Source organism: Gobius niger (assembly GCF_951799975.1).
Source record: "Gobius niger genome assembly, chromosome: 5".
In the NCBI taxonomy this organism is placed as follows: Eukaryota; Metazoa; Chordata; class Actinopteri; order Gobiiformes; family Gobiidae; genus Gobius; species Gobius niger.
This window is the reverse complement of record NC_136856.1, coordinates 37071158-37086910: the sequence shown is the minus strand read 5'-3', so window position 1 is coordinate 37086910 and position 15753 is coordinate 37071158. Positions and strand designations below refer to the sequence as shown.

The window sequence follows — 15753 nt, the reverse complement described above, 5'->3', positions numbered from 1 at the left end:
GTCGCTCCTGTGTCGCTCCTGTGTCGCTCCTGTGTCGCTCTAGTATCGCTCCTGTGTCGCTCCTGTATCGCTCCAGTATCGCTCCTGTGTCGCTCCTGTGTCGCTCCAGTGTCGCTCTAGTATCGCTCCTGTGTCGCTCCTGTGTCGCTCCTGTGTCGCTCTAGTATCGCTCCTGTGTCGCTCCTGTGTCGCTCCTGTGTCGCTCCTGTATCGCTCCTGTATCGCTCCTGTGTCGCTCCAGTGTCGCTCCTGTGTCGCTCCTGTGTCGCTCCTGTATCGCTCCAGTGTCGCTCCAGTGTCGCTCCTGTGTCGCTCCTGTGTCGCTCCTGTGTCGCTCCTGTGTCGCTCCTGTATCGCTCCTGTGTCGCTCTAGTATCGCTCCTGTGTCGCTCCTGTGTCGCTCCTGTGTCGCTCTAGTATCGCTCCTGTGTCGCTCCTGTGTCGCTCCTGTGTCGCTCTAGTATCGCTCCTGTGTCGCTCCTGTGTCGCTCCTGTGTCGCTCCTGTGTCGCTCTAGTATCGCTCCTGTGTCGCTCCTGTGTCGCTCCTGTGTCGCTCCTGTATCGCTCCTGTATCGCTCCTGTGTCGCTCTAGTATCGCTCCTGTGTCGCTCCTGTGTCGCTCCAGTATCGCTCCTGTGTCGCTCCTGTATCGCTCCAGTATCGCTCCTGTATCGCTCCTGTGTCGCTCCTGTGTCGCTCCTGTGTCGCTCTAGTATCGCTCCTGTGTCGCTCCTGTGTCGCTCCTGTGTCGCTCTAGTATCGCTCCTGTGTCGCTCCTGTGTCGCTCCTGTGTCGCTCCTGTATCGCTCCTGTATCGCTCCTGTGTCGCTCCAGTGTCGCTCCTGTGTCGCTCCTGTGTCGCTCCTGTATCGCTCCAGTGTCGCTCCTGTGTCGCTCCTGCCTCGCTCCTGTGTCGCTCCTGTGTCGCTCCTGTGTCGCTCCTGTGTCGCTCCTGTGTCGCTCCAGTGTCGCTCCTGTGTCGCTCTAGTATCGCTCCTGTGTCGCTCCTGTATCGCTCCTGTATCGCTCCTGTGTCGCTCCTGTGTCGCTCCTGCCTCGCTCCTGTGTCGCTGCGTGTGCAGTGCGGTGTAGTGACAGTGGAGCGTGTGTCGGGAGGGAGGGAGGCGGAGAGGTGCTGATGCTTAGAGCCAGATGTGCTGCTGTCATCACCGCACCTGGAGCAGGCAGACCCAGCTGCGTCCTGCCGCTGTGCCGCTGAGCCAGGACCACTCCGAGGACACATTCTGACACAAACAAACAGGTGCCACGGTCCCGTACCGGCCTATCACAGCGTACGCACGGACACGACAGCTCAGCGGATCAATCCATTTGTGAACCTGTTAGCATCCAGCTAATCGAAGGTGCTGCATCTAACAACGACCTTTATCGCAGCGCGCGCCTGTCAGCGGGCCGCCGGGACGGACGGGGCCCGCTGGACCATGTGGAAACCCTGGAGTCGCTTTTAAGAGCGGATTCTTCCAGGCTCCGTTCGTAGGAGACGGGAGCACCGGGAGATGTGTTTGAGGAAAAGCGGAGAGGCTAGCTGAAGCTAGCGGGCTAGCTTCACGGATCAGAGCAGCATCTGCCTTTTCCCGGTCTAAGATGTTTTCACATGAAGACAATGGAATGTATGAGTAGCTAGGAGGACGAGTATCGATGGAGTCCTTTCTACAGATAGCCCCGCACTCCCTGGCTATAGTGTTGAGCAGAAACGGCTGTGAAGGGGGTGTGGGGACCAGTCGAGTGTCTGAGAGCGAGGAGCTGCCCAGACATCACACTGGATATGAGATCTTCGCTGATTTCAAAGCGGAGAACGCGCAGCAGCGTGTGTGGAACCAGCGCATCACCGAGGCCGTCTCCGAGACCTTCTTCCTGGGATGGATAGACGAGCATGTGCTGCTGATCCAGGGGAAGGAGGACCACCTGGAGGTCCTGAGGGAGGGCTGGATGCGGAGGTCCCTCAACCCCCCGCGGGGATTCACCATCAAGTACCTGGGTAAGGCCTGTGCCTCCGCCGCCGCCGCGCGCACCCGAGCTGGGTAGTGTTGGCTCAGGTGATCTTTCAAAGCAAACTATAATCCCCGTTTAGTGGGCATTAGTCTGGTTATACTCGCCGTCAGTCCTGCCTCAGCAGGCCTAGTTATTGCCAGGCCTAATTGAATAATCGTGTTCTGTCATGAAACGCTACACAATTGAATAGAACAAATAAAGCAAATAAAGGCCGAGAGAATTTGTGTCAATGTCAATACTCGGTCTGATTCTAAACAAACCGCACCTGACATGATCTGAGTCCTCTGGTTAACCTGTCTGTCAGGTGCATTTCACTCTAAGTATTTAAATGTTCTGGGACGTGCTCATGCCAAGCCCATTATTTTATTTCCTAGTTCTATAACAGTCTGTTTTCATCAGTGGTCTGTAATGTTGTGGTGAGCTGGAACTAAACTGTTGCTTAGCTGAATTATCAGTTCATTTCTTGTCTAAACCTATAAGTAAGCGATAAGGCTACACTCTGGTTCAAAGACAATTTGGAACTGGAAATTGATAATGGAAAAAAAACATGTAATGACACAAGTTATTTTGCTTTTGCTATTACGACCCTCTCCTCTCGTGCTTTAATAATAATAATGCATTGGTTTTATATAGCGCTTTTCTGGGCACTCAAAGACGCTTCACATTGCATTATTCACTCCATACTATAGATATTGTAGCCCCAGCTGCCCTGGGGTAGACTGGCGGAAGCGAGGCAACCAGTCTGCACCATCGGCCCCTCCGACCCCCACCAGCCACTCACTCACTCAGCACATTCACTAGGCTCCCTGCTTAGCTCCTGAGGTCTGACGGGATGGGGCAGACAGGGCCACAGTTTCCTTTTCTTTGGTAACAACCTGAGGAATCCACTCGTATAAAACCAAACCGTATGTGCTCAGGCACTTACTCTTCTCAGCCAATCTTCTACCTTGCTCCCCCACTGGGGCCGCGGAACAATTTAGACAAAAATCACGCGATTTTCATTTTTTTTCAATCAATATTGCAATGTTGATTTTATTTCTATGTTTTTTCCGGCTTACCAATAAATAAATAAATAAATACACTTTTTGTCGCAAATAACTAAAATATAGCCTATGCTGAGACAATGTTATTGCTCATGAAATATTTAAAACAAACGTATTATGCACTTAGTTTATATATATATATATACATTTTACTAACAACCAACCTTTTCTAATCATTTTAAATATAAGCTTATACTGAAATATGTTTTGTGAATAGCCTCTCTGGGGTCCACATTATTGTTCCTGACTGTGATGGGGGGCCGGACCGGGTTGGCTATAATATAGAATTGTATGACCCAGACAAAAAAATGCCTCATTGTGAAGTAGAGATGACTCGCCTGCACAGTCGTCCTCACTGCTTTTATCCACAAGATCAACACTTGATTCAGGCTCATATTTGTTTCACTGTAGTGGTTTGCAAAACTAGTAATCAAGTCTTCACACTTTATTTTAATGTTCATTTATTTTTATTTTCAAATAAAACATCATTATGTAATGTGACCAAAGTAATAACTTCTTACACTTTGTGCTTTACAAGCCTGTGTCACAAGTTTCTCAAAGTACTGTCGTCATTATTCATTCTCTCCACACTCTGGTGGTAAGATTCATTTACCACGGGGCTATAATGTGTTATTCTGATCTCTTATGTAAGTGCCCTCTACTGGACACCTGTGGAATTATTTTTTATTTATTCAAATTGCCCCTAGTGGCTGGAATGAGTAAACTGGTTATTTAGTTAAAATATCCTAACTCCGCACAGGAATGGGCTAGAAACATACTTTTTTGACATACTCAGGGATGTGTGCTCTACAAGTGGGGGGCTGGATTAAATCATCTCGCGGGCCGAATTTGGCCCGCAGGCCGTAGTTTGAGGACCCCTGGCCTAAATCATTTCTTGCTATTTGCTCTTAATTGTGTTTTAGTGCTTAGCTTTATCCAAAACATCCCAAACATAAGCCTCCTTTTTAGACCCAGAGGTCCTAATATGTCCCAACGGAGCTGCAAACGACTCTTTCTTTACTCCTAAGTATGTTGGAGCAAAATGCCTTGTACTCGTATCGGTTTTAGAAAAAGAGGTATCGGTGCATCCCTAGATCAAGTCTGACGTACAGTAGACTGGCGCTGGCGATGGCTCAAGATCTTTCAGCCCCAAGTAGATAAATATTGTGGATTATTTTCCTCTTATTTTACGGTGCTTCGTCCAATACTCATTGTAGACGGCTTATAGGTATCCACCAGTGTTATATATTGTATTGGTTTGCGCTTTTAAATAGATTTTAATTTCAAACTGTTCAGTAAAAGGAAATAGTTCATCTTTGTTTATTATGACAAATGATGTCCAAATCAAATCACTTTGTAAACTGATACTAGTGGAGGGGGGGGATTCATGGCAGCGCCAGCACCCATGGGAACATGTGGAATAAGGAGAATGCTGGTATCAGGGCCGCTGTAGATGATATCATTTGCACTGGCTCTGCAGCTGACTGGAGTCAGGACCAGGGCCCATCACAGCTAATGCTACGCTCAGTGTCACTCAAAGCAGCATAAACATGACTGTGGAGGCTCCACTAATGATTTGAAACATGCTTTCCTGAGCATGGCAACAACTTTATGAAGAAAACCACCATGCAAGGCCAAAAATATCCTTCTCATCTGTGGCATTCGTCTAATCGCACATAAGTCTCAGAACTAGCTCATAACTAGCTCATCTACTTCTTTTCCTCTCTCTTCCCAACTGCGCAGCTGCATGTGCCTGTGTAAGTCATATGGTGCGTTCATGTGGTCCTCGGGAACTCGGGCGAACGACTTCCCCAGTTGGGGAATGCACGTGAACGCTCGCTCACCTGGGGAAAACGACTGGGGAACTCGGGTCAAAACGAGCCTCTTGACTTCTGCCCCTGACTGTGGAAATCAGCTGATTTGTTCTTTTATCATCTAATGTAGGGGTGCCCAAACATTTTGTCTCTGAGGGCCAAAATGAATATGTGCCTGTGGGTCACGGGCCAAACACGCCGATGTCAAGTGTGAAACACATTTAAAGGGACTATCAGAGTTTAAAAATGTTAAAATTATGTATTTTCCTCCCCCTACATGTTCCTCCATGTCCTAATGTGTAGAATGAGCTCAGACCTGTTCACCACAACTGCCTCTAAAATCCTGCACTGTCACTCAAAAAGGTGTCACTTCGGCTCCGAAGTGCCGTCATGCACGAGCTTAATATAGAAGCTGCAGTTACGCATAAGACCTGAGGTGGCAGTAGTGAGTATAAAGTTATAGTTTTAGTTGAAAAAAATCAATCATTGTAGCCACATGGTGCAAAATGTAAACATCTACAGCACCAGTGACTTTATCTCATTCATTTAACTCAAGAAAATGCCACATTAGATGGCGTCAACGACCTTTGCAATAAAAGTTGGAAAAATGGGAAAGTTGATGCTACAACACCACAACAGTGTTTCCTTAAAGAGGAGGTATTATGTTTTTTTCAATCACACAGCACCAGTCTATATCACACTACAATGATGACCAAACCTTCTGTTGGTCTGTAAATGCAGTAAATTAGAATAACTGCCTTGTATAAAATTGCTCTCTCAAAATGGCTGCAGTGAATGTCTTGAAATAGGCCTCTGTCTCTTTAAGAACCTCTGACCCTTTCCGACAAGCACCCTCCACACGCTGTCTGTGGCATCAGTGGGGAGGGGGTTCTGCTGAGGAGCAGTGGTTGGTTACTCGGCTGGTGACGAAAGCTCGGAGGCGTCTCCAGGAGGTGGGGGCGTTCCTAGGAGCAAACCTATCCCTAAAATGGCCGCAATCAGAGTTTTTACAGATTACTCAAAAATACGTGAATGTGCCAAGGCAACACTTCAGGCATGTTTTTAATGAGGGAATGACATAATAACATGATGTAAAGCTTGAAAAAGTCCATTTTGCATAATACCCCCTCTTTAACTTTGCCAAAGGAGTGAAACAGCGCCCCCAATTTGATGCTGGTGGCCAAACAGTGTACTGCATCCATATTTACCATTGAGAATGAATGGGAGAGATTTAGTGTTAACCAGATGCGGTGCAAAAGTAGTTCACTCTCTGGTGGGCCAATGTAATTGTTTCGGCGGGCCAAATTTGCCCCCCCCTGGTCTAATGTGAGCTTTTGTTAGCTGTCGTCATCCCTGTAGTCACAAAATTGCGAGTGAAACGCACTAAAAGTAAAACTAACAGACTAACGTTTAGCTTTTGAGATGCAACCACATTTAAATGATTAGCTCAGCTAAGCGCTAATCAGTGATAAAGGACCATTTTTATTTGATGACATCAAAATCCCCACTTTCCCACAGAAAGCACATGAACACAAACCAACTGGTCCACGTGAACGCACCAATAGTAAGACACGGACGAAATAGTGGACGCTTTAAAAAAACATAACACATTTTAGGCATGTTGCTGCCAATCAAAGTCACAAATGCGTTATTATTGCTCTACCAACAGCCTTTTCATGAAACATACATTACCCCGACTCGGAGTGACAGTGGTGCAGTGGTAGAGCGGGAAGGTCGGGGGGTTGAATCCCGGCTTCTGCAGATGATTGATTAACTGATTGTTTATTCTGGGTTCAATTTGCACTACATATACACAAGACTGTTTTTAGTTGCTAGCAGTAAAAGCCAGTGGCGGCCGGTGATGCAAAAACCAGGGGGGGCTGTTGCCTCTACCCACTTTGCTACCTGCAAAAGTGGTGAACGGACCATAAGGGAAGTGTTTCTTAATGGATCAAGGGTTAATAAGATGCATTTGTGATCAGTTGTGCATTTTTAAATGAGGCCTGCTAATCTTAAAAATCTGCTTGCCCTTGCCTGCTAAAATCTGTATACGGAACAGTTAAAACAGTAGACCATCCATCCATCCATCCATCCATCCATCCATCCATCCATTTTCTCCCACTTGTCCGTTTCCGTGGGGGCAGCTGTTGGAGCTGCCAAAATCACATTGCACCAGCCCCTTATGGCTCCTCCTGCAGGTGGTGGGTCCACAGAAGGTCGGCCTCATGGTTCTGACCGTGGCCTGTTGGTCTCTCATAAGGGGCTTCTGAACCGCTCTTTGTCTGACCCGTCACCTAGGACCTGTTTGCCATGGGAGACCCTACCAGGGGCACCAAGCAACAGTAGACTACTGTTTAAAATATCATACTTTACAATTGAAATAAAAGTACAACAAAGAGTGTAGACTCACCTTTTCCCATTAGTAGAGCAGACTATATAACAGTGGTCCTCACCTGATGGTCCTCGGCGGCCCCAGGGAACATCGGGCTAACCACTAACACTAGTACACTTTTTGCAGTGTACCTCAGAATCACTGAGCCGATGAACATGGCGTCGGTTATTTGTAACAATGCCTCTTGTTCTGGCCCTTTCTAATAAACATAATAATAATGCGTGTGAGCACAAGCATGTGGTGTTGAGCCGATGTGCGATACTGGCATCAGTGCATCCCTATTTGATTACAATACTTGGAAAATGTGTACCGTGTCAGTGCGGAGAGTACCTATAACCCAATCACTGATCCGATTCAAACTGCATTTTCCTTACCCACAGGTGATGACTTAGTCAAAATGAACTGCTACTTGGAATTGTTTTTTGCAAGCCTTGCTGTGGGTTTTCTTCAAAGGCATTGGTATCAGCACTGGTAGCTACACTAAGAACTGAAGAAATGATATAAATTGGAAAGAAAAATGGAAGTATGGGAACAACCCTATATTTAAGACTTACACACTTATAGTTTAAGTCAGGGGTGTCAAACTCAAATACACAGTGGGCCAAAATGTAAAACTTGAACAAAGTCGCGGGCCACCATTGAACAAATGAACCTTTTAATATGGACCCAAACAAGATTTGCTTTAACATTGAATATGGAACAAGCAACACTTATTACTATACAATATATAACTTAATAGTCCAGATATGCAAAATCTGAAAAAAAAAAGTATAATACCAGTAGGCCAGCTCGAGTGGTCATTTGGTATAGCCTTGCGGGACAAATATAATTACATTGCGGGCCAAATTTGGCCCGCGGGCCAGAGTTTGACACCTATGGTTTAAGTGGTACTAATTCTAGTCACTGAACTTCTGAAGCTTATGTTTTGTTCTGCTTTCCTTCCTGTTCATCTCATTACTGATCAGAACTGATATATCTTGAGAATTAGTCATTGTGAGGGTTTGTGGGTGGACTGAGCCAACTACTGCACCACTAATGCTTTACTATATGCTGTAGTACTTGTACTGCTGTTATACTTGCTCTTGTACTTGTGGTATACACCAAAAGTTTTAATGCTGGTGAAATAACTACACTTCTGGTACTTGTGCTGTAGTTCTGTAGTACTCACGTATCGGTGTCCTACATTCATGTGCACGCTAAGTGGGTCAGAGCAGAAGCAGCTGTAGTACTGCGGCAGCACTATCACACAACAACACTATCACACAACAACACTATCACACAACAACACTATCACACAACAGCACTATCACACAACAACACTATCACACAACAGCACTATCACACAACAACACTATCACACAACAACACTATCACACAACAGCACTATCACACAACAACACTATCACACAACAACACTATCACACAACAACACTATCACACAACAGCACTATCACACAACAACACTATCACACAACAGCACTATCACACAACAGCACTATCACACAACAACACTATCACACAACAACACTATCACACAACAACACTATCACACAACAACACTATCACACAACAACACTATCACACAACAACACTATCACACAACAACACTATCACACAACAGCACTATCACACAACAGCACTATCACACAACAACACTATCACACAACAACACTATCACACAACAACACTATCACACAACAGCACTATCACACAACAGCACTATCACACAACAGCACTATCACACAACAGCACTATCACACAACAACACTATCACACAACAGCACTATCACACAACAACACTATCACACAACAGCACTATCACACAACAGCACTATCACACAACAACACTATCACACAACAGCACTATCACACAACAGCACTATCACACAACAACACTATCACACAACAACACTATCACACAACAGCACTATCACACAACAACACTATCACACAACAACACTATCACACAACAACACTATCACACAACAGCACTATCACACAACAGCACTATCACACAACAGCACTATCACACAACAACACTATCACACAACAGCACTATCACACAACAACACTATCACACAACAGCACTATCACACAACAGCACTATCACACAGCAGCACTATCACACAACAGCACTATCACACAGCAGCACTATCACACAACAGCACTATCACACAACAGCACTATCACACAACAGCACTATCACACAACAGCACTATCACACAACAGCACTATCACACAACAACACTATCACACAACAACACTATCACACAACAGCACTATCACACAACAGCACTATCACACAACAGCACTATCACACAACAGCACTATCACACAACAGCACTATCACACAACAGCACTATCACACAACAGCACTATCACACAACAACACTATCACACAACAGCACTATCACACAACAGCACTATCACACAACAACACTATCACACAACAGCACTATCACACAACAACACTATCACACAACAGCACTATCACACAACAGCATTATCACACAACAGCACTATCACACAGCAGCACTATCACACAACAGCACTATCACACAACAGCACTATCACACAACAGCACTATCACACAGCAGCACTATCACACAACAGCACTATCACACAACAGCACTATCACACAACAGCACTATCACACAGCAGCACTATCACACAGCAGCACTATCACACAACAGCACTATCACACAACAGCACTATCACACAACAACACTATCACACAACAGCACTATCACACAACAGCACTATCACACAACAACACTATCACACAACAACACTATCACACAACAGCACTATCACACAACAGCACTATCACACAACAACACTATCACACAACAGCACTATCACACAACAGCACTATCACACAACAACACTATCACACAACAACACTATCACACAACAGCACTATCACACAACAACACTATCACACAACAGCACTATCACACAACAGCACTATCACACAACAGCACTATCACACAACAACACTATCACACAACAACACTATCACACAACAGCACTATCACACAACAGCACTATCACACAACAACACTATCACACAACAGCACTATCACACAACAGCACTATCACACAACAACACTATCACACAACAGCACTATCACACAACAGCACTATCACACAACAGCACTATCACACAGCAGCACTATCACACAACAACACTATCACACAACAGCACTATCACACAACAACACTATCACACAACAGCACTATCACACAACAGCACTATCACACAACAGCACCATTCACACAACACTATCACACAACAGCACCATTCACACAACAACACTATCACACAACAACACTATCACACAACAGCACTATCACACAACAGCACTATCACACAACAGCACCATTCACACAACACTATCACACAACAGCACTATCACACAACAACACTATCACACAACAGCACTATCACACAACAGCACTATCACACAACAACACTATCACACAACAGCACTATCACACAACAACACTATCACACAACAGCACTATCACACAACAGCACTATCACACAACAGCACCATTCACACAACACTATCACACAACAGCACCATTCACACAACAACACTATCACACAACAGCACTATCACACAACAGCACTATCACACAACAACACTATCACACAACAGCACTATCACACAACAACACTATCACACAACAGCACTATCACACAACAGCACCATTCACACAACACTATCACACAACAGCACTATCACACAACAACACTATCACACAACAACACTATCACACAACAGCACTATCACACAACAGCACTATCACACAACAGCACTATCACACAACAGCACTATCACACAACAGCACTATCACACAACAGCACTATCACACAACAGCACTATCACACAACAGCACTATCACATAACAACACTATCACACAACAACACTATCACACAACAGCACTATCACACAGCAGCACTATCACACAACAGCACTATCACACAACAACACTATCACACAACAGCACTATCACACAACAACACTATCACACAACAGCACTATCACACAACAACACTATCACACAACAACACTATCACACAACAGCACTATCACACAACAGCACTATCACACAACAGCACTATCACACAACAGCACTATCACACAACAGCACTATCACACAACAGCACTATCACACAACAACACTATCACACAACAGCACTATCACACAACAGCACTATCACACAACAGCACTATCACACAACAGCACTATCACACAACAACACTATCACACAACAGCACTATCACACAACAGCACTATCACACAACAACACTATCACACAACAGCACTATCACACAACAACACTATCACACAACAGCACTATCACACAGCAACACTATCACACAACAGCACTATCACACAGCAGCACTATCACACAACAGCACTATCACACAACAGCACTATCACACAACAACACTATCACACAACAACACTATCACACAGCAGCACTATCACACAACAACACTATCACACAACAGCACTATCACACAACAGCACTATCACACAACAGCACTATCACACAACAGCACTATCACACAACAGCACTATCACACAACAGCACTATCACACAACAGCACTATCACACAACAGCACTATCACACAACAGCACTATCACACAACAGCACTATCACACAACAGCACTATCACACAACAGCACTATCACACAACAGCACTATCACACAACAGCACTATCACACAACAGCACTATCACACAACAGCACTATCACACAACAGCACTATCACACAACAGCACTATCACACAACAACACTATCACACAACAGCACTATCACACAACAACACTATCACACAACACTATCACACAACAGCACTATCACACAACAACACTATCACACAACACTATCACACAACAGCACTATCACACAGCACTATCACACAACAACACTATCACACAACAACACTATCACACAACACTATCACACAACAGCACTATCACACAACAGCACTATCACACAGCACTATCACACAACAACACTATCACACAACAGCACTATCACATAGCACTATCACACAACAGCACTATCACACAACAGCACTATCACACAACAGCACTATCACACAACAGCACTATCACACAGCAGCACTATCACACAACAGCACTATCACACAACAGCACTATCACACAACAGCACTATCACACAACAGCACTATCACACAACAGCACTATCACACAACAACACTATCACACAACAGCACTATCACACAACAACACTATCACACAACACTATCACACAACAGCACTATCACACAACAACACTATCACACAACACTATCACACAACAGCACTATCACACAGCACTATCACACAACAACACTATCACACAACAACACTATCACACAACACTATCACACAACAGCACTATCACACAACAGCACTATCACACAGCACTATCACACAACAACACTATCACACAACAGCACTATCACATAGCACTATCACACAACAGCACTATCACACAACAGCACTATCACACAACAGCACTATCACACAACAGCACTATCACACAACAGCACTATCACACAGCACTATCACACAACAACACTATCACACAACAGCACTATCACATAGCACTATCACACAACAGCACTATCACACAACAGCACTATCACACAACAGCACTATCACACAACAGCACTATCACACAACAGCACTATCACACAACAACACTATCACACAACACTATCACACAACAGCACTATCACACAACAGCACTATCACACAACAGCACTATCACACAGCAGCACTATCACACAACAACACTATCACACAACAGCACTATCACACAACAGCACTATCACACAACAGCACTATCACACAACAGCACTATCACACAACAGCACTATCACACAACAGCACTATCACACAACAGCACTATCACACAACACTATCACACAACAGCACTATCACACAACAACACTATCACACAACAGCACTATCACACAACAACACTATCACACAACAGCACTATCACACAACAGCACTATCACACAACAACACTATCACACAACAACACTATCACACAACAGCACTATCACACAACAGCACTATCACACAACAGCACTATCACACAACAACACTATCACACAACAACACTATCACACAACAACACTATCACACAACAGCACTATCACACAACAGCACTATCACACAGCAACACTATCACACAACAGCACTATCACACAACAGCACTATCACACAGCAGCACTATCACACAACAGCACTATCACACAACAGCACTATCACACAACAACACTATCACACAACACTATCACACAACAGCACTATCACACAACAACACTATCACACAACACTATCACACAACAGCACTATCACACAACAGCACTATCACACAACAACACTATCACACAACAGCACTATCACACAACAGCACTATCACACAACAGCACTATCACACAACAGCACTATCACACAACAGCACTATCACACAGCAACACTATCACACAACAGCACTATCACACAGCAGCACTATCACACAACAGCACTATCACACAACAGCACTATCACACAACAACACTATCACACAGCAGCACTATCACACAACAACACTATCACACAACAGCACTATCACACAACAGCACTATCACACAACAGCACTATCACACAACAACACTATCACACAACAGCACTATCACACAACAGCACTATCACACAACAACACTATCACACAACAGCACTATCACACAACAACACTATCACACAACAGCACTATCACACAACAGCACTATCACACAACAGCACTATCACACAACAGCACTATCACACAACAACACTATCACACAACACTATCACACAACAGCACTATCACACAACAACACTATCACACAACAACACTATCACACAGCACTATCACACAACAGCACTATCACACAGCACTATCACACAGCACTATCACACAACAACACTATCACACAACAACACTATCACACAACAGCACTATCACACAACAGCACTATCACACAACAGCACTATCACACAGCACTATCACACAACAGCACTATCACACAGCACTATCACACAGCACTATCACACAACAACACTATCACACAACAACACTATCACACAACAGCACTATCACACAACAGCACTATCACACAGCACTATCACACAACAACACTATCACACAACAGCACTATCACATAGCACTATCACACAACAGCACTATCACACAACAGCACTATCACACAACAGCACTATCACACAACAGCACTATCATCCGGAGTACCTGGAGGAAACCTACGCATGGGGAGAACATGCAAACTACAGACAGAAAAGTGGGTTTTGATCTTTAAAAATCCTGATTTATGTTCGGGTATTTTTGTGCAACATATCAATTATCAATTATATCAATTATTCCAGTATCGGCATACCATGAGGGTATCGCTATCGTGAGCCATGTATCATATCGAATCGTGAGGCACCCTGTACACAGAACACTGTACAATCCCAAGACCTGACTCTGACAATTTGCTGATTTTACTCGTCTTCGTCCCTTTTCTTTTGGAACTCTCCAGTCCAATAAAGCCTACGGGCCAAAGATCCTAAAATAATAATAACAAAAAAACAGAAATTCACCATTTTGATTCGACCTTGCATGCACAGTTCAATATGATTTCAATAGAAATCAATAGAAAATCTAGAGAAAAGACCCACTGAACAACTCTGTTAGCTGTTTAGTCACAAATGATACATTTAACACTTTTTATGTGACTGATGAAGTATTATACATGTTAAAGTCTGTTTGTTTTACTCTTACAGTTTTGAGTGCCGATGCGCCTGAGCTCTGTCACATTCAAGTGACGTAAGACTATTTTTTGAAGGATTTTCTTTGACATCCAGCATGGAAGATGAGGAGAATTTCACACATAAACTATGCAGTGACGCTGGCTCTCACAGACGAGCTAAATAGAGCATTCCCACTCAGCACAGGGAACATATATATGAGCACTACATCGTCATGGCAACCCCTCAGCAGTGTGCCACTAGGATCTGCTGTGGCCATACTCCAGAAGGGAGGGCACACAGCACAAGCCCAAAGCCTGTGATTGGTCACACCCCCTTGTCTTTGTGTGCTGCAAGGGATTGTGGGAAGGCCTTGGCTGAGTGCTCATTTGTGTGTGTGTGAACGGAGGAGCACTACGCCTGAGAGAGTGAGAGAGAAGAGGAGCAGAGAGAAAGAATTGCGAGAGCTACAGCTGCACAGGGGAGACAATCGGACCTATACCGGACCAGAACCAGAAGCCAGCCGGAACACAGCCGGATCACACTTTTGTCTTACAACAGAGGAAACTGTCAGCCAAGGTACAGAGCTCTGCTGTCCCCCCGCCTCTCTGCCTTTTCTACTTTAAAGGGACCCATAGCTTGTTAGCAGCAGCTAGTTAGCATTAGCAGCCAACGCTACAGCAC

General features: G+C 44.6%; 1 protein-coding gene across 1 annotated transcript in view; it reads left to right on the top strand.

Moving 5' to 3' along the window:
- The first annotated feature begins 1090 nt into the window (after positions 1-1090).
- The window catches only part of LOC306962812 (storkhead-box protein 2-like), a 33892-nt gene continuing 19229 nt past the window's right edge, over positions 1091-15753 (top strand). Inside the window, exon 1 of the mRNA XM_079556114.1 lies at positions 1091-1997. Within this exon, the coding sequence (XP_079412240.1) occupies positions 1658-1997 (340 nt within the window). The 5' untranslated portion in view covers positions 1091-1657. The remainder of the gene's footprint in view (positions 1998-15753) is intronic.